This window comes from Engystomops pustulosus, chromosome 1, assembly GCF_040894005.1.
Source record: "Engystomops pustulosus chromosome 1, aEngPut4.maternal, whole genome shotgun sequence".
Classification (NCBI taxonomy): domain Eukaryota; kingdom Metazoa; phylum Chordata; class Amphibia; order Anura; family Leptodactylidae; genus Engystomops; species Engystomops pustulosus.
This window is the reverse complement of record NC_092411.1, coordinates 40252166-40277832: the sequence shown is the minus strand read 5'-3', so window position 1 is coordinate 40277832 and position 25667 is coordinate 40252166. Positions and strand designations below refer to the sequence as shown.

Sequence of the window (25667 nt, the reverse complement as noted above, 5' to 3'; positions counted from 1 at the left end):
TGATGACGTGGTCCCTGCTCTCTCAGCTAAGCCAACACTTCTCTGAAAAGGATTCCCTGCCAGATGTCTGCTCTGGGGAACCCTAGGAGATGCAGTGACCATATATGGACAGATGCTGATCTGAAGCTGATGACGTGGTCCCTGCTCTCCGCTAACCCGACACTTCTCTGAAAAGGATTCCCTCCCGATGTCTGTAGAAGCCATTCTGTACTTGAGTTCAGACTTTCAAAGTATTTACTATGGGGACACAGCACCGGGACACAGCGGGACCTGGGAGGAGAATCCGTGACAATCTCATAGCTGCCCGTGACGCGGGGCAGAGGTACGAAAAACGGGAAAGTCCCGTCAAAATCGGGACGGTTGGGAGCTATGAATTTACTGTACTTTAGCCCTAGGTTACAATAACCAGCTGTAACAGTTATCAAATGTGTCTGTAGTGAAGCTTTATTGTTAATCCTGGTTCTTATGACAACACAACATTTTTAAAATCCAATTGTCATAGAGACCAAAAAAAACTTCTGTCTTGGTTTATAATTATAAAGTATACGGTTCCGACTTACATACAAATTCAACTTAAGAACAAACCTACGGAACTTATCTTGTACGTAACCCGGGGACTGCCTGTATAATCTACTCAGCTCCCCCTGCTATAAAATATGCTGTCTTCAGATATGACAGCATGTACAATCTGCCCAGCTCCTCCTGCTCTATAACATGCTGTTTGTGGACAGAATGCTGTACAATCTGCTCAGCTCCTTCTGTAGTATAACATGCTGCCTGTAGATAGGACAATATGTGCAATCTGCTCAACTCCTCCTGCTATATATACCATGCTGCAAGTAGGCAGGACACTATGTACAATCTGCATAGCTCCTCCTGCTCTATAACTTGCACCCTGCAGATAGTATACTATATACAATCTGCTCAGCTCCTCCTTCTCTATAACATGCTGCATGCACACTATATATAATATGCTCAGCTCCTCCTGTTCTATAACATGCTGCCTGCAGATAAAACACTATGTACAATCTGCTCAGCTCCTCCTGCTCTATAACATACTCCCTGCAGATAGGACACTATGTACAATCTGCTCAGCTCCTCCTGCTCTATAACATGCTGCCTGCAGATAGGACACTTTGTACAATCTGCTCCACTCCTCCTGCTCTAACCTACTTCCTGCAGATAGCATATCTAATCACCATCTGCTCATCTCCTCCTGTTCTATAACATGCTGCCTACAGGACACCGCATGTGATCTCCTCAGCGCCCCTATAGCTACATAACACTGTATAAATTCTAACTGCTCTATCACTACGTGCATCCCTGTCCTCAGGTCACATGACCGGCAGCACTTCTTACCGTCATGTGACTACGACGTTCTCCACTCACATGATGGAGAGGAGGAGAGTGCTGACGTCAGAGGTGAAAGTATTCTGAGAGGCAGAAGCGCAGCTGGAGGGGCAGAGGGACAGGATGAGGCCGGGGTGACTCAGGAGGTGAGCGCTGTGTTACCTGTGCTGCGGCCTCCGCGCCATACACTGTACACGGGGGCCATGTACAAGGATAAAGTCACCCAGCAATGCCAGGGCTGTGTTATCCGCCTCATCCGCGGATGTGTACTAGTCTATGAAGTAGTCCCTGTGAACAAGTGAGAAATGTAATGTACATGGGTATGTGTATATACTGTGTATGTGTGTAAGTATTCACATGTGCACTGTATATCTCTATATGTGTGAATGCATGTGTGTACCCCATGTGTTGTGTATCTCTGTCACAATTCATTATATATTTTGTTTTTTTTTGCGTAAGTATCTTTATATACCTATGTATATACTTTGCTTTAATTCTTGTGCATATGTAAGTCTCTTTTATAAGTTGGCTAGAGACGTAACATAATATATATATATACTTAGTATAGTGGCTGTGCCTAGTATTGCAGCTTGGCTCCTTTAACTGGTATGAGAATGAGCTGCAATCAGGTCTTGTGGCCTATAGACATTATGGGGGGCATTTATCATATGCCCGTGCCCATCTCCCTCTGACGACATAGAGAGCCTTAGATACATTGGCCGCCAGACAAAGCTCGCAGTACACAGGCACGGGGCTTCAACCTGAGCCTGCCCACTCCACCGACTTCTGTGCCCCTCTAAGCACCCTCCACACCCATATGGTGGGGAGGTGGCGTAGTCGCTATTATAATCGCAGATTCTTGCACTGTGGTAGAATTTGCCTCTATTTTACTGCTTCTATGCCAGAAAACTGCTGTAGGAGCAATGTAAATCTTTCCCCTATTTAATTGCCAACTTGCTTCAATGTTTTGGATCCCGGCAAATCCATTAAACTTGTATTTTATCTGTTCATCAGTAAAAATTCTTGTATATTTTAGAGTAAAATAAGACACTAAAATAAAGTAGCAATCCTCAGTAGGCTCCTATCCCCCCCCCCCCCCCTCATAATGGTGTGCCATAAATATCTGGAATAAGTGCCAGAAATACATATTTTAGAAATTGTCATTTGTTTTATTACAGGTGCCAAAGAAGACGCATTGTGAATACATAGGAAGATGGATACTTACTTTCAAGCAGCAGTTGTTGATTTGGATAAGCTGCTTGATGATTTTGAGCAGAATACAGGTGAGGCTTGTTGATGGGGATGCTCACAAATAGCAAAGTTTACCAGTATAAGTATAATGCCCCAAGTTTACACTAATACACTTTTCTTTTGCTGCAGTCATTGGGTCATCTTTCAGAACTTCCTATGACATTCTGTGTCTTGCAGCACCACTTGCATCAATAGTTATATCCATGTCTCCTCCACTAATACCATTGTCTATCTATAGTGATGACCTTGGAGTGTTGTATAAAAAATAGGTTTTACAGAAAAAAAGATATGTTATATTGTACCTTTCATTAGTACCCCCCCCCCTTGGGAAACAGCCTCTCCATGTGACCTTTTCAAATATATTAATTCCCCACACTCAGGATTGGCTGTAGAGGAGCAGGGGGCGTTTCTAAGCCAAGTGATGGGTGTTTTCATATATTTGAAAAGGACACATGGAGGAGCAGTTTCCCAAGGATGCGGGGGGAGGGGGGGACTGCTCCTTTCCAGCCACTCCCAGTGGACGAGTGCCTAGTCACACAGCAGATGCTAATGAAAGGTACAATATAACATATCTTTTTTTCTGAAAAACCAATTTTTAATACAAAAACGCTTTGGCACAGTATGTACTATGCTCTGTGGGGACTAGGGGAGTGCCAAAAATTGGTCTCCTGGTGACGGTTTCCCTTTAAGGGATTGGATTGAGGGACCTGAGCCCTGTATTTCCTTCTGCAGGAAATAGAAGAAAGGGTTGTTAATAGAAAATGTGTCGGCTCCCAGGTTTCTTATAAACTAAACGTAGTAGCCTTGTAAGTGAAGTATCCTGTGTGGTAATCATAGCTTTCTTAAGCGTAACTCCAAAGTTACAACGATTTTACCAAATTGTCACATATGATTCCCCCTTTAAAAACAGAACAGAAAATGTTTGACAAAAAATCTTTCTCACCAATGGTGAAGAGAATGGAAACTAACTTCTTCTTGTATCTGCCCTGAAGTGGAGCCCAATTACCTCTGTCCACAGATACTATGATACATTGTGTTCTATTTTTAAGTGATCTCATATCCAGGGAGATTCTTGGATAATGGGCAAAGTTATTCTAAACCCCAATATTTGTGAATATTAAAGTTGCAGGTGCACTGTAAAAAAATTATATAGATATATGTATGGCCTTAAAGGGGTTTTTCAGGAATACAGAATATTTTCTATATAGCTGAGGGCCTGTAAAATTAATAAAGAGCTTATACTCTCCTCCACTGGTGCTCCTGTTCAGACGAGGCGCTGCCATTCATTGCCCCTCTCTGTTTGTATATACAGAGGCCGACGTTGCACTCCTGCTGTAGCAAAAACACATCTGTAGATACGTTATCACCGCTGGCCATTGATTATAAACAGAGGCCGGCAGTGACGGATGGTGCCGCAAGAGGTGAATATAAACATTTAAATTATTTTTACAGCCTCCTCAGCCATAATTTATTTTTTTTAAATTCCGGACAACCCCTTTAATTCAGAGAAACATTAATTTTTATGTTTACACATACCTGAGATCGGTGCACTCTTTTTGTGTCCAGTTTATAAAGGCGAACTGGATTGGCTTTGGAGGCTAAAATTGGACAAGCGATGATGTCCCTGACCTTGGGTGCACCAAAATGTAATAGAAAACTCAAACAAATGTTCTCTACGTTCAGTCTGAAAATTTCACAGGAAAGGAATGCTTATCATGAAACCACTTCACCTACAAGGTCAAATATTTCATTGTATTTGTAACTGGAAAACTGAGAAATTCCCCTCAAAAATTCTCTTGACCTTTATTATGATTCCTTAGCACAAAGTATTTTATTGTAAAATGGAAGATTGGTACATTCACTGAAAAAACACCAAATTAAAGATTATGTACATATTTAATCTCTGTGTGTGTACTGTTACATAGCAGTAGTAGAAAATGTTTATACCCAAACAGATTAGAGTCAGTATTATGTGTATGTAAACATTCTGTTCTGTCTCTTTCTATATACAGACGAGTTGGAAACCTACCACCCCCGTGATGCACCTCTCGCCCCCAACCAAAGTGCTCTTTCCTCAGGTAGCTTGTACCTGGAGCCAGATCTCTCCGCTCCCGGGAAGCCGTCCTATGGCAGCAGCCATGAAGACGCTCCATCTCCTGCCCATGCGAATGAGGAAGTAGCTCCCGTTTCACAAGCCGAGAGGAATGTCACTGGACCAGATCTTTTATCTTGTGTAGAGGAAGGAAAGTCTAATGAAGATGAATCAAGCACCGGGAGAACTAGTGTCCCCATATGTGACCTTATCAGTGACACGGGCAGCCTCCTTCATACAGCAAGTAGCAACGAGTCATTAATCCCTGAGGTCGCCCAGCCGAGTGTAGTGTCTGACCTCGAGTTACTATCTGACCCAGCTTTCTTTACTGTTCCAGCTTCAGATCACACCGTTGCATTAGGAAATGAGGAAGTAGATGCCTCCAGGAGGGAATCGGCCCAGTTACCTGAAGGCCAATCCAATCTTCTTGATCTAAGTCTTGAGGCTAGTAATACAAATATCAATGACACCTCTGATCTTATGGATGACTTGGACGATGCTAGGGAAGCGTCTGACATGGCTTCAAGCATTGACTCTACTAGTACTTCTAGCTCCTCCAGCACGGACGGCTATGTAAGCGATGATCTCTGTTATGAGGCATTGCCAGAAGATCAGCAGGAGCTGGAGTCGAGAGTACCGGAGGCTGATACATTGACTTATGAGCCAAAGGAAATAAATTCGACTGCAAATTTAGTTGCCCCTGAAAGTGCGGATTATGGCTTGGCAGGGGAGATTTATAGCAACTTAGGTGCTTGCCAGAATGAATGTCCGCCTGTGGAGGAGCCTGTGATCGCTAGCGTGGTCACCGCGGAGTGCAGTGATGAAGTATACAAGGCTTCGGCATCCTCTACTACAGAAAGTAGTGACTTGTCTATCAAAGACTCTTTCATACCGCCTAATAACCAAACCTCAGGAGTAGTCACCCAAAATGATCTTGAGAATCAAACCCAACTCGCACTTGTGTTTTCTGTGCCCTCAGTGAAATGTATTGCTGATGAAAATAAGCCGCCACAAACTGACCGAACCTCTCAACCGGTTAACGAAATGCCAACAATGGTAACTTGCAAGCCCGTTCTTGTGAGCCCAGCCCATACCGATAATATTTATAGCCCTGATTTTGAGAACGCTATATTACATGATTTCATAAGTGACCATAATGACCTGCTGTTAAGTGACACGTATATCAGTGACGCAGAGCTGGATGCTTTTCTTGGTGAGGAAGGTGATCCTTCAAAGAAAGACTCCATCACACCTTGTGCTGAATCAGAGGCGACTAGCGCTAGTGATGATGGGCTACAGTCTCAGGTAATAGATCAAGGAAAAGCACAGGGCAACCTCGTCGTCGAAGCTGCAGAGAATAAAGCAGCTTCACCACCTGCACCTCAGAATCAAGGGAATCTTACCGGTGCTACTATGGTGTCTCACATTGGAGGTGCCAGGCCGAAGCAGCTGTATAACCAGCCGCCGAAGACTCTGGCCCTTGCCCAACCTGAAAGGCTAAATAATCAGATTTTACCACGGACTGTTACCGATCAGACGCCTGACCGCGCTCTGCAAGGATCAGTGAATGAAGATACTGATGACAGTCCTGAGCTCAGCGTGAGAGATGCGGTGGAAAGACCGGGGAACGAGGCAATGGAAGATTGTGTACTGGGTCAGAGGCAGCCGACCTGGATTCCTGATTCTGAAGCTCCAAACTGCATGAACTGCAGCACCAGGTTCACCTTCACTAAACGGCGACATCATTGTAGAGCTTGCGGAAAAGTAAGTCCAATGATTACTAACCCTTTATTAAAAAGCAAAAATTTTTTACTGTATTTCATAAGGGAGAAAAAGGCTTCTTTCTTCAGGACGTGTTCACACATTGTAGTTTTGGAAACGCAATTCAAGTGCATCAGGGAAGATGCAAATGCATTTAGAACTATAACCTCTGTTCTGGAACTAGCAGCACATTATCTTATTTTTTTTATTAACACATGGCTTTTTTACGTGTAAATAATTCTATGCCTTGTAGACCACCTTTTAGCAGCAATAATTTCATGTTATTGGATTACATTGTTCTGGAGGAACATTGCTTTGACTTGGTGTTTACATAGATCTGTTGGTGTGTGTTCACAAATTTTTAAACGCATCCCCGAAATGCATGTGTTTTTTTACATGTTACCATGAGTTTGGCTTATTTGAAAGCATTTTTTTCATCATTGCTGGAAGCGTAAGTAGCTGTTTTAACATTTTCATAGCTGCTTACACTTTCAGCAATGAAGAAACCCAGCTTTCAAATCAGCCAAATGCATGGTAACATGTAAACTCATGCATTTTGGGGATGTGTTTAAAAATGCTACTTATGAGAACACCCTTAGCCATTCTCTTGTAGATTTGCTTTTGTGCTTGCGATCATTGTGTGGTTGCATGGCCCAATTTCAGTCAAGCTTAACCAATGGATGATCGAACAATCAGGAAAGTGAACATTGATAACCGAGCTAAGGCCTGTAGAGTCTGACTTGTACACCATGAATTCTTTGCAGTTTCCCTGAGCATCACAATATCTGACTTTGGGCTTAATTTTCTGGAAATATTTTCACTGTTGGGAAGTCACATCATAAGGAAATGCCCTTATACCTCTTCCAGGATTAATAGAACTGCAACAATTGCTTCTCTAAGATCATTGCTGATGTCTTTTCTTTCTTGGCATTGTGTGAATAAACGCCTGAATACCCCAGACCAGCAAACCACTTGCTGATTATCACTTAACCAAGGGTGTTAGATTACCAGCACCGTTCTGTTACTTAACTCCTGTGTAAGCAGCAAGGATGTAGTTTAGTTTTTCACATCTCTCTTCCTTTTTGGTCTAATAGTGACACGGCAGAATCTGTTATATGAGGTTGTATTGACTTAGGTTTTATTATGTGTTGATACATAAATCCATAGAAGTCGGAGGATATTTATGTATCGATCTTTTATATACCTGGTGTTTATCTTGTCTAACTTCCTATTTCACTAATACCCGTGAGATAATTGAATGTACACTCATCAAAATATAGGGAATGAGGGAACCTCTTTAAACCTACGGTAAGTGTCCTGGGCGTTGTCCCTTTTAGTCATCTGGTAAATCATCAATATAATTTCCTAGATGAGAGATGTATAATCCAGTAAAACACATCCTCATTCTCCATGTAATTTGTTTACTCAGGTTTTCTGTGCCGTGTGCTGTAGTCAGAAGAGCCGGCTCCAGTACCTGGAGAAAGAAGCCCGAGTCTGTGTGGTTTGCTATGACTCTATCACTAAAGGTAAGGATCCTCTGTACTTATCACACTCCGTGGCCACACTTTTTACTTGTGGATTCCCAGTGCCTCTAAGGCAGGGGGGGGTTAAACCACCAGTAGATGTGACATCTGATCTTCTTACTATTCCCATTCCTCTTTCACTAACCTTTGGTGTAATCACTGACCTCCTGATACAGAAATCCCAATAGTGTCAGATCTATACATTTCATTATAATATATTGTTTTAAATTTATTACTTAAGAAAGTCAAAATACAAATCCTATTAGGGGCCATGTCCACAGAGCAATAGATTTTGTTTACGCCTAAGCCTCCAATGACGGCCGCCTGTTATCAGCGGGGTGTACTGGATGCTGTGAGGATGTCGGTCATTACACACTCTTTTCATAGGACTCTGCTGCTTCTACCTGTTTCTACAGTTCTTCCTCTGGGTACTTCTACATCTTGGGTGAAGCTTTCCTCCCTCTCCTTATATCTTTTCTGAAATCTTCACACTTAGACTGCTACACGCAGTGTATCCCTGTCAATAGTCTTGTGTTTTGTTTCCCTTCCTTTAGTACAGGCCTTTAAGAGGATGATGAGCCCAACTACTCCTAGTCCAAACCCCACGTCCCCCCCTGAGTACTCTACCATCCCTCCTCTGGCACAGGCAGCAGGTACAATAAACTCTCCTCCGCCAGCTATTTTGGTGCCTGGCTCACTACTTAAACAACCAGGAGCTGAAGGTAAATCATGATAAGTAGATGGAAAATAACTGGTTGGGAAACATGAGCACTTATACAAAGGAGGAATAAACACTTGTATATATACACAAAGGAAAACTCCAGGCAGAACTGATTCTTGTCATGCACAAGGCAAGACGAAATGAAGGAGAGTTATTAGCACTGTCCTAAATGTAGATAGATTAGCAACAGTGCTGGGAAACAAAGCTGCTGTTCTCTTCCTTTTTTGGCATGGGGATTGTCCCTGGGATCGGGTAGTGGATGACAAGCTGTTTGGAGTGGGTCTGACTCTTCAGACTCCTAATGATCATGAGAACTGGACCCTCTGCATTCTGGATAACGGTTGTCTGGGTTCAGTGTCATGTCATGCATGCGTCCTGTCACTCCATTCAATAGTGCTCAGTTATCTCTGACGCTCTTCTAGACCATGTAAGGGAGTGTCATTTCCTACACACTCATACTAGTGGATGGAATGGCAGGGCACATACGCAATCTGCCTCTCCACCCATTAGGGAGAACAGAGGCCCCATTCCCCTGGTTGCTGGGGGTCACATCCTCATAATCAGTGGGGGTCCCAGCAATCAGCTTGTTATCCTGTGCATCGAAGATGCATGCACATCCATGCTCATGCAGATCCGCCACTATATGGGTACAGGCAGTCCCCGGGTTACATACAAGATAGGGACTGTAGGTTTGTTCTTAAGTTGAATTTGTATGTAAGTCGGAACTGTATACTTTATCATTGTAACCCCCAGTCAAATTTTTTTTGGTCTCTGTGACCATTGGATTTTAAAAATGTTGGATTGTCATTAGAACCAGGATTAACAATAAAGCTTAATTGCAGACACCTCTGATAACTGTTATAGGTGTTTATTGTATCCTAAGACTAAAGTACAGTAAATTGCCAACATCCAGAGGTCCGTTTGTAACTAGGGGTCGTATGTAAGTCAGGTGTTCTTAAGTAGGGGACCGCCTGTACTTGTATTTTAGTAAATCTCCCTCCAGGTATCGTCAGTGCACTTGTGCAAAATCCATTCTCAGCTTTAAATTTTTTTTTTTTTTATATAGCTTAAAATACTTTCTTTATCCCTTTGATGGTGGATATTAAAGGGAACCCCTCTAGAAGATGTTTCTTTCATGGTCCAGTATGGCGGCATCATCCAGAAAATCAACTTTGAAGTGAGATGAAAATTGGTTTTATGAAGTCAAGGAGGAGGAGAGTTTAACACTGAAGTCAAGCTCTCCCTGCCTTTAAATGCCCCCTTCACTGTAATTGATAGTTCTGCGTCTAGGAGATGTGTTCAATAATCTCCTTAAAGTCCGGCACATGGTGTCAATCACAGGGAAGGAGGTGCTCCGAGGCAGGGTGAGCTTGGCTTTAATGTTAAACTCCCCACCTCCTTGACTTTATACATGTAAGTTACATCTCACTTTAAAGTTGATTTTCTGGATGATCCAACCACCCTGGGCCATGAAAGGCACATGATCAAGCTGTTCAACTGACAACCTGACAACATACTGGTGGTTTATTAGGCCAGTTTCTGATGACAGGTTCCCTTTAACATAATTCACGGCTCAGCTTTCTAGCGTTGTGTTCAGGTCCGTATTACATGCACGTGTGTTTGGTGACACATGCACTTTAAACGATAAAATGGCATTTTTACAGCCCCATTGTAAGCACATGATGTATAATTGTGTTCTTTACTCTCTGGTATGTACATAAAATACACTTCAAAGAATTCCTGCAACGCGTTAATAAATGACTGGATAGCCTGTGCATAAAAAACACATTTGTGTGCAGGTATAAGGGGTTATTTGCAGATTTTACTTTAAGATTTGTGCTAACATTTTGACACGAAAACTTAAAGCAAGTCGTCAGATAAGTGTATTTATAAAAGGGAATGGTATCACACAGTTGTCAATTTATTCATACATCTTCAAGAGGAAAGCCACAAAGTTTAAGTAGAGGATGGGTTATATTGAACTAAGGGTGTGTGTGTGGTTTTATTTTTTTATTTATTTTTTTTAATCCACTTTTGTGGTACTGACCAGCTACAAGCAGCTCTTACTGACTACACAAGACGTATGAGGATCCAGGTTTATAGTAAACAGCGAGCTGCCTGTCACATCTGCCAAGGAGGTTTCACGATTGAGCAGACAAGCTCCGTGCAGGATCCATATCTGCCTCCGTATAGGAGATCTTACAGTCATCTGGAGATTTATAAAAAGTTGGCAGTGCGTCATATTTGGCCTTTAATGGACTGCACTCATCCCTGACAGTGTGTTAAAAGCTATTGATGTTTCTGATTTGGACGTAATTTACATTTATATTTTTTATTTTTTTTCTAATCCTATTTCCAGGAATGAATACAAAGGAACAGAAGCGTGTGTGGTTTGCTGACGGCTTGTTACCCAATGGAGAAGTTGCAGACACAAGTAAACTTGCTGCAGTGGGCAAGAAGACTCCTCAGGACTTGAGTCCAGTAACACCAATGTCACCAGACCCTGCCACGGTGAGATTATTTGTAATTGTAAATGTGTTTTGTTGTTTGTTTGTTTTTTTTGTTTGTTTTTTTTTTTTTGCATTAAAGGAAACCTACCACCACAAATCTACCTATAAAGGTAGATTGGGTGGTAGGTGCATCAATGGGACGTGAGGATAGCCCTTTTAAGGGCTAATCCTCACGTCCCCTCACTTTTTTGGTAACTTTTATTCCACATATATTTAAATTTACTTATGCGGCTACCGGGGCGTGGAGTAGCCGCATATGAGATTACATGAGGCGGCTACTCCACGCCCCGGTAGCCACTTTTCCCCTCCTACTCACCCATCTTCGGCGCGCAGCTCCGCGTAGCTGCGCGCCCTCGTCCGGCGTCCCTGCCGTCTGCGCATGCGCAGAAGAGCAGGCCCGCGCCTGCGCGGTCACTGCTCCGAAACAGGCGCGGGCCTGCTCTTCTGCGCATGCGCAGACGGCAGGGACGCCGGACGAGGGCGCGCAGCTACGCGGAGCTGCGCGCCGAAGATGGGTGAGTAGGAGGGGAAAAGTGGCTACCGGGGCGTGGAGTAGCCGCCTCATGTAATCTCATATGCGGCTACTCCACGCCCCGGTAGCCGCATAAGTAAATTTAAATATATGTGGAATAAAAGTTACCAAAAAAGTGAGGGGACGTGAGGATTAGCCCTTAAAAGGGCTATCCTCACGTCCCATTGATGCACCTACCACCCAATCTACCTTTATAGGTAGATTTGTGGTGGTAGGTGCCCTTTAAGTAGTATACACATGGATTATTGTTTATGGAAAGAACTGTTTTACTTCTTTAAAGAGAACCCGTCATGCAAAATAACCCCCCTAAACTAAATATATTTTCATAAACTGCCATTAGAGAGCATTACCTCTATCCCTTTATTGTCCCTCTACATGCCTGTAAACCTAAGCAATGAGGTCCTAAAGCTGTATGCAAATGACCTGTGAAATGTCCAATGAAGCATTAGCATATTCAAGCTGTCCACTCTATTCATGAGTGGGAGGCACAGCCACACCCCCAGTGCATGACTGACAGCCTGTATAATGATGTGAGGCTATATAATGATGTGCTTCCTGGTGCTGGTGGCCACACCCCCTGAAGCCTGTGTGTGCGTGTGTGTGTGTGTATAGGACAGATACAGCAGCTCCAGGCAGCAGCCATGTTACAGCAGAACATGTCAGGTACTTGTGTAGCTGATGTCTGTGTCTCTCACCTGTATATTAGGAGGATGCAGCATGTCAGCAGATGCAGCACACACACTAGCCATGCTTTACTATACATTACACACAGACTTGAGCAGGGGGAGGAGAGGGGAGGGGTAACAGGGGTGACATCACTGCCTCTGACCATGTGACCAGCCTCATTTACATGATAAATAATAGATGATTTTATACTGATTAATGTATGAATTGACTAGATAAAGGCTGGGATGGGATCCTTGTGAGCTGCTCCAACAGGTAGAGGTGACAGGACAAGTGACACAGACCTGATGACAGGTGTCCTTTAAAAGTAAATCTACCACCAGGGTTGTAAGCCATCAGCCAGGCATTGTGACAATAGGGTTATAAATATGGTTATAAATGAGGTCGTAAAACTATCCAGGGAGGTATGTAACAGTGTAGCCTCCACTTCCTATAGAAAAGCTAATGCTACTGTTAATGTTTTTCAACAATTAAGCCTGTGGACTTCCATGTAGTGCCATGCACAAGGGCCATTGGATGTATAGATTAAAGAGGCCATCTGGATTATTGATATTTGATAATCTATAGCACGAGTGTCAAATTCCCAACTCTTCTTGGCTCTTGTTTCCTTGCCCTATGCTGCGCTCGTCAGGATAGGCACAGGGCATCTCCAATACTTACCTTTACTTGTTCCCCGGAAGCAGCAGCTGTCCTCTTCTTTGTTCCAGTGTGCATTCAGTGGGCGCAGATTTGTTTCCTTCACAACAGTGGGAGAGCACTAGTAGCACTGTGACTGCTGCGGGGAGGAGGTCATAGTGGAGGCTGGGGGATGTTGTGGCCCTGTCGCTGCTCGAGTAGATCATCTAAAGCTCACACAGATCTAGAAGCACCACATTGTTCTCTGAGTTGTTACTGCAGCTTCGGCACTGAGTCTCACTACTACGATTTAGAAGTAAGGCTGCATATTATTGATATTGGGGGTAGGTCAATAAACTGTAAATGTACAAAATAAATATTTCCAGTAATTCCATGGGAAACCAGTTAAAATTCTTAATGTCCGTATTATGCAATGTCAAAGTTCATTCACCAACTTGATGTATACTTTCTTCATGGTTGCCCCCCTTTCCCTGTTCGTGCTCCATGCACCCTTGAATCTTCTGATTTTTGGTTTGATAAGCTGAGACCTTACAACTTTTTCTCAATTCTTTTTCACAGGCTATTGGATCTTTTGTGGATAATCCAAAGCAGTCTGATGAGGTGGAGATATCGGAGACTCCACATGAGGTGCCTATAGCTCCAGTATCTGCTACTGAAGAGACGGCTAATGCCTTCAAGGTGTCTTCTACATCAGACTACAGAATGCTGTGCTGCACCGACAAGTGTGTGAGCCGAGATGTCAGTCTTCTTCCAGAAGATGAGAGCGGCCTCCCTCCTCTACTAATGACCATTGGGGAAAGTGAAGGTACCTGCTGAAGAGTCTATGCTCCTATTGATATGGCATAGATTCTGCATTTACACACTTATTCAGCATTATTGATCCTCTGTATCTTGTGTGTTTCAGATGCTGTAGTGGAAAATAGACCGACTGATGCAGGAGTCATGTTACTTTTGGAAGACGATGGGCCGAACCCAATAACCTTTATTCTGAATGCAAATTTGCTTGTAAACATCAAGTTAGTAACTTGTGAGTAAGAACACAAAACATTTCTTTTAGTTTTATAGATGCAATATTTTTGGTGCTCTTTACATGTTCTTAACTGATTGCTGTCAGACTTGAGATCAGACTGTGTTCATAGGCTTCATATGGGTCTAAGGCTGGATTCACACTGCCATTGCCCGCCGTACCGTGGCACAGCGGGCACACGGTGCCGCGCGGGGAGGAGGAGGTGAGCGCTGTTCAACCCTGCCCCTCTCCATAGGGATATATGGCGCACTGCGCAGTATGCCGTGAAAAGAAAGGACATGTCCTATCATTTCACGGAGTAAGGAGCGGTACGGTACCACACGTGTACTGCACCCTACTGCTCCCATAGGGCGTCGTGCACCCATTGCCATCTATAGGGAATGTATATCGGCCATATATACGTCCCCCATATGGCTGTCTGAATATAGCCTAATGCAGGGAATTTTGTAGCTTTGGGGATTTGGACAGTTGCTTGTATCGGGGGACATGATAACATTTCCTACAGATGCCATACATATTTCACACGTATTACTGTGTGATGCTGAGATTCAGATCTGATAGAAATTTGCATGAAAAACCATCAGTGTTTACAATTTTCTCCATGTTTCTTTCAAAGCTCCCTTTCAGACATGACATAAAAATGTTAAACCGTCCATTTTTATTTTATATTTCCCTTAGATGCTTCGGAAAAATGTTGGTTTTTCGCAACTAATGGATTACATGGTTTAGGCCAAGCAGAAATTGTAGTAATATTGAACTGCTTGCCGAATGAAGACTCTGTTCCAAAGGATGTGTTCAAGCTCATGCTAAACATCTACAAGGAGGCACAGAAAGGTATAGCGGAAATACTAGCTGTGGCATATGGACTTAAAGGAATGGTAGATGGTAGATTCCTCCTGTTGTCTATTCCCTAATCTGTAATATAAAAATCCTGGCACTTAACCTAACTTATTAAAAACTGAATTTACATATTACTAAAATAAACTGCAGAGGCTACAGGGGTGTATACTATCCTTAGCTCCTAGTGGCCAGCCAGGCTAGTACACGCCCCAGTAGCCTCTGCAGTTAATTTACATATCACTAAAATAAAGCTCTTCTATAGCCACTCCCAGGGGACGAATGGCCTAGTCGCAGAGCACATGGCATTGAAAGGTGCTATAAAACATATCTTTTTCTCTGTCTCTGGGGGAGTGCTAAAAATGTGTCTCCGGATGACAGGTTCCCTTTAAAGATCACATTATACATTTGATGAGGCTTTCCAAAACGGAATACAGCGTGCTGCATACTTAAACGGAACCTGTGAAATCCTGATGACTGAATCCCTTTAAGAAAAAAAAATAATTCTTATCTCTCTATCACCCCATATTCTTACTAAAGTAATTTTTGTTTTAACAGGAAAGTATATAGGAAATTTGGAAAATATTACATTTACAGAGAGCTTTCTGGGCAGCAAGGATCATGGCGGCTTCCTGTTTTTTACACCTACTTTTCAGGATCTTACCGGGCTGCCTTTACCAAATAGTCCTTTCTTGTGTGGGGTTATCATTCAGAAAATGGAAGTTCCATGGGCAAAAGTTTTCCCAATTCGATTAATGTTGACATTGGGAGCTGAAAGTGGTGGTAAGTTGTGTCACATTCCAGGTTTAGCAGTCAACCAGATAGGCTACTTTCACATCACATCTTTCGTATACCCTCTGTGTATACAACAGTAAAACTCCCGATGTATACATGTATCCACATATACTTTGCAATGCTACCAAAAGGTCATGTCCCGCTGTATACACCTACATCATATCCCTGTGTTATATGTTAGAAGGATTCCCAACGACATTTACCACAAAGGCACTAAACAAGGTGTGAGCCTGGCCTTAAAGGGGTTGTCCACTTTGAGAAAATAATTTTATACTGTTTGTGTAAGTAAATGTTTTACAATTTTCCAATATACTTTCTGTATCAATTCCTCATGATTTTCTAGATCTCTGCTTGCTTTGCTTCTATAGAAAGCTTCTCTATTTACTTACAGCGGATATAATCTGTCCATGTGATGCAATGCAGATGCACGAGCTGCTATTATCACACAACTCCTATTACTCTCTGTGATGATAACGGCTTGTGCACCTGCATGGACATAGTCTGTCCACTGGAAGTAAATGGAGAAGCTTTCTATAGAAGTACAGCAAGCAGAGATCTGTAAAAGCATGAGAAATTGATACAGAATGTATATTGAAACTTTTTTTTTTTATTACGCAAAGAATATCAATTATTTACTAAAAGTGACCAAACACTATTCATAGACAGTGATAGCATGTTGTATTCAGCGACTTATTCAGAGATTCAGAGAGTGCATCATTTTTTTTTATTTTTTTTTTCTTTTACCCATCCTGAGTTGTTGGTTACATTTTTACCCACAGGAATAAAAAAAAAATATTCAGAAACTTTATATAATAATAATATTATATAATTTATATAAATACGCACCAAGACAACAGAATCACATAACCTTGTGTATAATACATTACTGGCATTGTCATTGCCATTTTTTGCCATTGTCATTTTTAACTCAACTGTAGCTTCAACTACAGGTTTAGTGACTACAATGGTAACTACTACAAGTGGGGGTCTAGTCTGTAGCCGATATACTTATACCTAACTGGTTCTGTATTCATTTCTTTAAGTCTATCCGTCCCCTGTAACAAGCCGCAGGCATCGAAAATCTGTATTTGGAGAGATTGGACACACCATAATAAACTTACTGACCGTGAGTATTGCTGTTTCATAGTGACACAATTTTATGTAAAAGTTTTGGCAGAAAGTAAAGAAAAGTTTTTCTTTTGACCATCGTTTTCAGCCTGTAGTTAGCTGTCATTTGGGACAATTGTGTACAGTATTATTTCTGCTACAGATTCCATCCATGAGTAATGATAATGCATTATTCCTAGACAATAGACAAGGTTTTATTTTATTTTTTTAATTCTTTGCAGGACCTTAGGAATTACCAGTACACAATTCCACATGTAGAGGGTTTGGCAATTCATATGGAGATGGGCAAAAGCTGCATCAGGATCCCTTCCAAACGACATAATGAGGTGAGCAAGATGAGCACATTGGATTTTACTTGGTAGATCTCGCCATCCAATAGCTCATTGATGCTGTACCTTTTTCATGATAACGATGATGATAATTGCATGAAACCTTTTGAAAATTTAGTTATTTTTTTTAAATCAGATATTTTTATTAAACATTTTTTTAAGAAAAAAAAAACAAAAAACCACACACCCAACAAGCGCAACTTGGAGGGGAGTATGTACATATCTTTACAATAAGCTCTGATTTTGTACAATAATACAACCTCAAATGATACACATTAAAGCCTTACAGGATAATTACAATTGTATCCATTTTCTCTTACCGAATGTATGTTTTATCATGAATGCTTATTAGTAACATACTCCCTCCCTCCCTTCCCAACTCCCCCCACCCACCCCTGCGAGCCAGCTCTTCAAGACCTTTCCGGTCTCATATATTTATTCACATAGTAGAGAAGACCTAAACCTATCTTTACTTATCTTGCCAGTGATAGTTGATATTCTAAGCTGTTTCTTAGCCGTATTAGGGAGTTTGATGGTAAACCAGGTGAATCTAGCCACTTGCCCCAAATCTTTTCGAATTTAGAGACCCCATTCCTCTTCACATATGTGCTATATTCCAATAGTATTACTGCATTCAAACGGTCTATAAACTCTTTCTTGTCCGGTGGCCTAGGCCTAATCCAATGGGCAGCTATGACTTTTCTAGCTTGATATAAAGACCTTTGTATTGCAATATTATTAGGTTCTGTCAGGTTGTCTATCTTCAGGACTCCCAATAGACATGCTAGTGGGCTTTCTTCAATAGTTACGGAGAAAACTTTACGCGTCAATTCTAATATAGATTTCCAAAAAGACTCCAGTTCCCTGCATCCCCACATCATGTGGAGTATATCTGCCTCTTCAGTTCCGCATCTCGGGCATTCTGAAGTAGGCCTAACTCCTATCCGACATAGTAATTGGGGTGACCTATACGCTCGATGTAAAAGAAATAGGTGGGACATCCTACGTGCTTCACTGGGTGAAAGGGTTGGCACCAATTCTAAGGCCTCAGTCCACTGCTCTTCTTCAATGGGGCCCACCTCTCTATTCCAGTGTTCCTGACATTTTAATGGAATATCTTTTATAGAGTCGTTTAATAACACTGTATAAGAATATGAGATCAGGCCCTTAGTAGAACCTGACCTCAATATTCTGTTCAATGCCCCATTGGAGCCCACCTCTATTTGTTCTATCCTGGACTGTACCTCAAAAGCATGTCGAATTTGCAAATACTGATAGAACCACGCATGTGGCAATTGGAATTCAGCTTGTATGTCCTCAAATGTCCTAAAGTTTCCTTCTGAATAAACATGTTTCAGCGTCTTAACCCCTTTCGCTTCCCATGGGGAAAAACCCTCCAATCTAAATACTTCCGGCAAAGCAGGGTTTCGCCAGAGTGGAGTGTCAGATGTATACTTCGGGATACCTATTATACCCTTGGCTTTAGTCCACACCTTGGACATTAGTGACATTGTCGGTTTACTGCCTATTTCCCCTCCACCAAATCCACTTTCCAGAGCATGCAGTGGTATCGTATGCTTTGTCCATAGACTAATCAGTCGACATGTGGAATGCGCTGATTCTCCTTCTATCTCCATTCCCCAGCCTTTAAAATGTTGTAATTGTGCCGCTATGAAGTACAGCCACCCGTGGTGTGTTTTTAGTTCAACTCTGAGTTGTCTGCAGACTTAACCTAACACATTTTGGGGACATGTGCTATCTGTCGTCTCCGCCTCCAGCACACGTTCCCATTTAATTCTATGGGCTCTCACACAGCTGTGGATTCCAGATTGCCCGAGCTGCAAAACTAGGAGCAGCTCCTATTCTTGTCCAAGTTTCTTTTCTGCTGTGTGAGCGGCCCAAATGGGCTGCAAACAACCAACCTGTGCCCCTTGATACGCACACGAGGCCTATGTGTGAGTGTTTTATTGGATTGCTGACAGATATTTACCTGGTTTTAAAATATATATATTTTTTTTTTGTGTGTTTTAAAGATTCTTAAAGTGATTCATTCTTGTAATGAGCACGTTATCAGCATCGGTGCCAGCTTCAGTTTAGAGGCGGACTCCCATCTGGTTTGTGTGCAGAATAGTGATGGAATCTATCAGACACAAGCCAACAGCGCTGCTGGACAGCCTAGGAAAGGTGAGGACTTGGGACTAATACTGGAAGTACCAGGAACTCTGCTTACATTTATTTCTACTCCATATTATATCCCAATAGGACATACCTTTTTTGCTCATGACCTTCCTGAAATTTTTTTTACATGCGCAATGAATAGTTTATGAGAAAAGGATTAGGTAGCATAGCTTGTAATGGTTTCTCTGAGTTGTTGGTGAATAATCTTTGTTGCTTTATTAATTAGCAAAATTGCACTTGTATTAATTCATTCAACTCGGGTATTATCCAGGTCTAAACTAGAAGTTAGTCTTATGGCACTTAAGACTAACTTAAGACTGTTTTAAAGAGGCCACAGCATTTACATATATTCTGTGATTTCTTTGCTGCTCACCAACCACAGTGCCGTACTGTGTATAGTGGACATGCTGGGTATTGCAGCTCGTGGCTTGGATGAGTATGACATCCTAAGTCTGGGAAGCTGAAGGTGCAAGGTGTCTGAACCATTCCCCCAATTTAATATTGATAAGGATTCTAAGGATCAATTTCTTTTTAATGCCAAAAACCCATTTACTATATAGTTGTCATAGTTCATACAGTCCTTTCAAAAAGTAAGTGATTCAGCTCTTTTATACTATTTTGCATTCATATTTTTCTGATTTCATATTTTTTCCTAGTTACTGGAGCAAGTTTTGTTGTCTTCAATGGTGCCCTGAAAACCTCATCTGGATTTCTTGCTAAGTCTAGCATAGTAGAAGGTATGTGGGAAATTTTAAACAGAACCTGTCAGGGCTATTATGGGCTCTAAACTACCTACAGGTCCTTATGGACTAGTGGTTAGGTGTCCCTAATTGCCCATTACCAAGTCCCTTTGAGTTTATTAAGTCCTGTCTTGCCTTTCTCTAAAAAAAAAAATAAGTATAACGTCTGCAGGGTATGAACATGTGATTTTTTTTTTTTGTTTTATTAGATGGAATGATGGTACAAATAACTCAAGAGATGATGGAAGCCCTGCGGCAAGCTCTGAGGGACAAAAAAGACTTCCGCATAACTTGCGGAAAAATAGATTCAGGAGACTTGTCTGAAGAAGTGACTATTCGTTGGGTGGAGACTGTAGACAGTAAAAATAAAGGGTAAGAAAGAAAAAACTGCATCAAAAAGCCCAAGTGGTCAGAAGGTTTAAAAAAATATATATATCTATGTATATGTATTCTACACAGTCTACATGTAATAATCATAAATTCCAGAATCGTAAGCCCCATTGATGGACAATCGATGGAAGGCATTCCAAGTGAAAGGATCTGTCAGGATACAGATTTTGAAGCACATGATAAGGTTGTGAAGTGCACAGAGGTAAGTGACTGACTACTTCATCTTATAAGCATCTTATATTTTTATGATCTCACACCATTGGGTTGAATATTGAAGCTTTGAGACACTTTTGTATAGAGCTAAAAAAAAAACTGTGTTGTAAGATCCGCATACAAGTCTCTCCATGTACAGTAGATATGTGATGGCAGAAACCATTCCTCCTGGCATTGCCATACATGCATTGTACCATCTACCCTATAACAAAAGCATTGGGTGTCTTAAAATCCAACTATTTGATCCATTGCTCCTCACATTGTGATGCTAATGGAAATAAATGGCCTAATTTTTATATCTTTATATCTATGATATATTAATATCTATGATCAATTAATACTCGCTATAAGATAACCTGGCGTGACCTGTGATTCATAGCGTGTTAGAGACTTGTTATTTTACTTACTGGTTCACACTTTGTAATGCCGTCTGACTTGTTATGTAGGCATGTGCTCCTGTGCCCTCACATTGCCATCATGACTAAAGGGGATCATAATTTCCCAGTGACTGGGCTAAAGTATTAGTAGAGAAACCCTGCCATTCACTTAATAATCTATATTTATATAGCGCCATCCTGTTCGATAGCACTTTACGAGTCCGTTCTTATAATGACAGTGCTCCAGGGAGCCATGCTTTTTTCACTGCTTGGGGGGCTTCCAATTGATGTTTATTTAATGCAGACTGTCACCTATATCTAGGTTAACCATTAACTGGACCACCGATTGCTGTAACTGGATCAACAAATTAGTTATTGCGTATTAAGATGTTGCTAATCTTTCCTAACTGAAAAGATCAGAAGTCAGGGGCTAGTAGTAGTCACCCAGGAGAACCCCAATATTGAGTGACTGGAGGACTTGGGCTACAATCACGCGGCCGTTGGGGGACGTGTATATGGCCGCCATATATACGGCCACCATTAGTCAACAATGGGCGCACGGAGCAGTACCGTGCGGCACCGTACCATTCCATACCCGGGTAAAATGGCGGCGTGTGCCATGTATCAGCTGTGTGTGCTCTAAGCGAATAGACTGCACCAGTCTATTTAACATCCGCTCAATTTCTGCCTCAGAAATTTCTGTCTCAGACACCTCAAACATGAAATTGAGCAAAAACTTTGAAATTGAGCAAAAGCGTTAAAATTGTACAAGTTTGAGATAAATCTCTCCCCAAATTCTCAGTTGATACTCTGTGGTGTATTTTTTCCGCCATTGTATGACTTTACAGTTGCGTTTTTTTTCCTTATTAAAAAAAACCCTGCAAAAACGATGTTTGCGAAAAAATTTGCATCAATTATACGGCAAGAAGCTATATAGGACTAATGATAAATCTCCCCCATGATGTCTATCTTTTAGGTATTCTATCTTCTTCGAGACCGGGAACCAGCCAGTGCAGTTGCTCACCTTCAGTTTGCAAAAGAAATAGCAACGGCGTGTGGAGCGGCTCTCTGTCCACATCTGAAGACCTTGAAGAACAGTGGAATGAATAAGATAGGACTACGAGTCTCTATGGATATCGACATGGTAACCTTTCACCCCTACATCATGATTTTACTGACTTGCCTTTCGTATCCTATTTATTGTATGATGAACGAATAAAATGCCAAGGAGTTGTTCAAATTAATTTAAAACTTTTTATGTATAAATATAGATTTAAGTAATTACAATTTAAGGCTACATTTACATCTCATTTTTTCGGACCTTCAATTAAAAAAATCTTGATCAAGATGACTCAAACAGCACATAAACTTATGAGGCCGATAATATATAAGCTCCATAAAAACTGCGCAGTACAGCGGAAAATTCAGGAACTCATGCTGTATGCTGAAAACTACATATGAATGTAGCACTTCTAGCCTGGATAAAAGATGAGAAATGGTTGGACCTGGAATGATATCCTCCATAATATTTGCTCACAGATGTTACCAGTGGTGGATTGAAGAAGCTATTGTCTCAGCTGGTCCCATAAAAAAGCTGTTTTTTGGGATTTTTCTTGGCTTTTTTTTTTTTTGCTAGTTGGATGTGTCTTAGCTGTTTTTCCTTATTGATACATGTGGTGTTTGTTTAATCTTTAGTTTATTTGCAACCTTTTAAAACAAAAATTGCAATCAGTTTTAAGCTAATTTCTATGACTGATCAGGGGCAGCCTTAGATTTGCGCCAAAACGTGTGACTTTTTGCGACTTCTTTTAAAAAGTTGCAACTTTCACATCTGGATTCAGGTGATGACTCTGAGAACAATGCAGACAACTAGACCATGGTGAGCTTTGAAGGGAGACTGTTTTAGGCACAAAAAAAGTCATGTGACTTTGTTTGGCACAATTAATTAAAGAAAAAGTTAAGCCAATCGTTGGATACATGTGCCCCAATAAATGTGACCAGATTGTTTTTCTCCTTAGATCATTTGATATTGTAGTCAAGTAGAGCCGTATAAACCTGCATAACCTTGGGTAATGGTCATTCCAGTGCAGTCTGCCTTATAATGTCCTGGGACCTGTGATTTGTAAGGCCCCTTCCACACTTGCGTTGCAGATCACGTCAGGGTTTGCTCAGTGAAAAACTGACTTTTTGCATCAGAGTGCAATCAGTTTTTAGTCAGAGTTTGTTCAGTGTCTCAGTTTTTCACGCGCATTTTCAATGCAATTTCAATGCGTTTTTCACGCACAGAAAATGCGCGTGAAATGGACTCAGGACTGAGCTCTATCTTTTCTATGGCAATTGATGCATGAAAAACGCATTGCACTTGCAAGTTTCTCAGAGTGCAATGCGTTTTTGATGCGTCTCCGTAGACTTGTATGGTGCGTTTTTCACGCGCGTGACTTGCAAAAGTAGAGCATGTCCAGATTTAAACACGCGTTAAAAAAAAGTCTGAAAAAGCCTATTGATTACAATGGGTCAAAATGCAATGCAAGTTCTGCGCATCAAAAAAAAAAACGCAAGTGTGGAAGGGGCCTAAGTGTCCAGAAGGTGGTCCCTTCACCTGTTATGACTTGAGTGGTCTTTTGTTTAGAGCCATGAAGATGAGGAGAAGGGAGGATAGAGTCTTCATATAAAAAGGGCCTTCTTCTTGGACACTGTATAGTACAACCTGCATGGCTATTGACCGCACATTGTAGGCAACACCCTGGCTTGGTGGTTAGCATTACAGCCTTGCAGCGCTGGGGACCTGGGTTCAAGGTCAACATCTGCAAAGAGTTTGTATGTTTTCTCCGTCTTTGCGTGGGTTTCCTCCCGGTCCTTCGGTTTCCTCCCACACTCTAAAACATACTGGTAGGTTGATTAGATTGTGACCCCCATTGGGGACAGGGAGTGATTTGGCAAACTCTGTGCAGCATTGTGTAATCTGTGTGTACTATATAAATATAGGAATTATTATTATTATTGTGGGAATTGTAGATGTATTTTGTACATTCTAGAAATATTTTCATGCTCATGATAGTTTCTTTTTATGTTTTCTTTTTAGGTTGAGTATCGGGCAGGGTCAGGTGGGCAGCCTCTCCCTCAGCTGTACTTAAATGACCTAGACAGCGCCCTCATCCCAGTCATCCATAACCGGACCTCAGACACCAGCATATTACCTCTGGTAATGGAACTGATCTTCTTCTTGATAGAGAGCCTTAGTTAGTTTACCATCTTAGTTCATGCGTCGTATGATGGACTGGGCCCTCTCTTACCAGCTTGTTCATGAACCTATCGGCATATTGGACATTTCTTGTACTTTTTATACTGCGGTTTCCTTGATATACAGCCGTAAGAGACAATGCTCTGTGATGCATCCCATCCTAATTGTGCACATTGCATATTCTGTGCGAAGAGTAGGAAAGATTTCCAATCAAAAATATTTATTCCCTCTTTAACTAATAACTATTTAACCATTATTGAGAGACCCGAAGAAACAAATGTCACTTTATTGTACCATATTCTAAACGTAAGTAAATTAACAGATCACTCATGAAAGAGGGTTTAATAGGATTTATAATCTGCCTGCACTGATTTTACAGCCATTATATAAGGGTCACTGAGTGAATCATAAACTAAAATTTTCTTAAAATACTTAATGTATCTATAGGCATCAATAGTAAAGGGAAAATCAATGGCTCAGTCATTGCATGTAATGTGTTTATTATTGGGTCTGACTGAAATGAGAAAGGCCAAAAAGAGACACCTGAATGAGACCCATGAAATAACTGTTCCAAGTTCGCCATATTTTCTAGACCGAACGTTGCACTGGGCACATCAAAGTAAAGCTGGCTGCACACAAACGTTGCTGGAAATGTATCCTATGCTTGTCCAATGCCATGGACCGAACACAGGATGGGAGTCCTAGCAATATACAGAAATATGGTGCGAGGACTTGCCAAACTGCAGCACCTGCAATGTGACAGTTCTTGGTGTCGGTAGATGGGGAGACCTTGCATCATATTTCCGTATGATGCAAGGACTCCCATCCACTGCACTATGTTCAGTCCTTGTTCCAAGACACAAGTGCGTTTCCACAGGCTGAACACCTTTGTGCCGGCCTTGTTTAGAGTATATAAATTGTTGCCTCCTGTAGAAGCAGTAGACACAGCCCATAAACAAGAGAGGTAGTGGCAGGGAGTGTCTTTTTTTTCAGATTTGTTTTTTTTATTTTTTTTAAGCTCCTCAAAAGAGGGTTTCTCTTGTAATAAAACAGTGGCACATCATCAGGACATGCTATCACTTTATCCATGTAGTGAGGCATTACATCAGTCTTTAGGTTACCGCTAGTTTAGTGCTTGTTTGTAGCACAACCTCATTAACTTGACATTTGCCGTCACTTTATATTGAAGCAGCATCAAAAACATTCATGAGAAATGACGAGGCTTGAATCTATGGCAAAACATGGCTTTGTTTGTAGGGACATAGTCAATACCAAATGAATTATTTGTCTATTGTTTCATCTTATAATAACGTTTCTTATGTCATTGTAATGTTTTTAGTCCATTTTCTTCC

At 41.5% G+C, this 25667-nt stretch overlaps 1 protein-coding gene across 5 annotated transcripts; it reads left to right on the top strand.

The window, feature by feature from the left end:
• The first annotated feature begins 1337 nt into the window (after positions 1-1337).
• On the top strand, positions 1338-25288 carry ZFYVE16 (zinc finger FYVE-type containing 16). Of its 5 annotated transcripts, none has more exons than XM_072139051.1 (18): positions 1338-1496; positions 2529-2633; positions 4614-6457; positions 7884-7980; positions 8532-8630; positions 11058-11209; positions 13619-13865; positions 13965-14087; positions 14766-14921; positions 15483-15707; positions 16763-16845; positions 17069-17173; positions 19210-19360; positions 20011-20091; positions 20304-20466; positions 20581-20686; positions 22051-22218; positions 24157-25288. In XM_072139051.1, the coding sequence occupies exons 2-18, from the start codon at positions 2564-2566 to the stop codon at positions 24316-24318; spliced, it is 4032 nt and encodes a 1343-aa protein (XP_071995152.1). In that variant the 5' UTR covers positions 1338-1496; positions 2529-2563; the 3' UTR covers positions 24319-25288. The 5 variants fall into 5 exon arrangements, with proteins under 5 accessions (XP_071995152.1, XP_071995123.1, XP_071995161.1 ...); XM_072139022.1 differs by having other exon boundaries at positions 8532-8699; XM_072139032.1 differs by lacking the exon at positions 1338-1496 and adding an exon at positions 1507-1648 and having other exon boundaries at positions 8532-8699.
• The last annotated feature ends 379 nt before the right edge of the window (positions 25289-25667 follow it).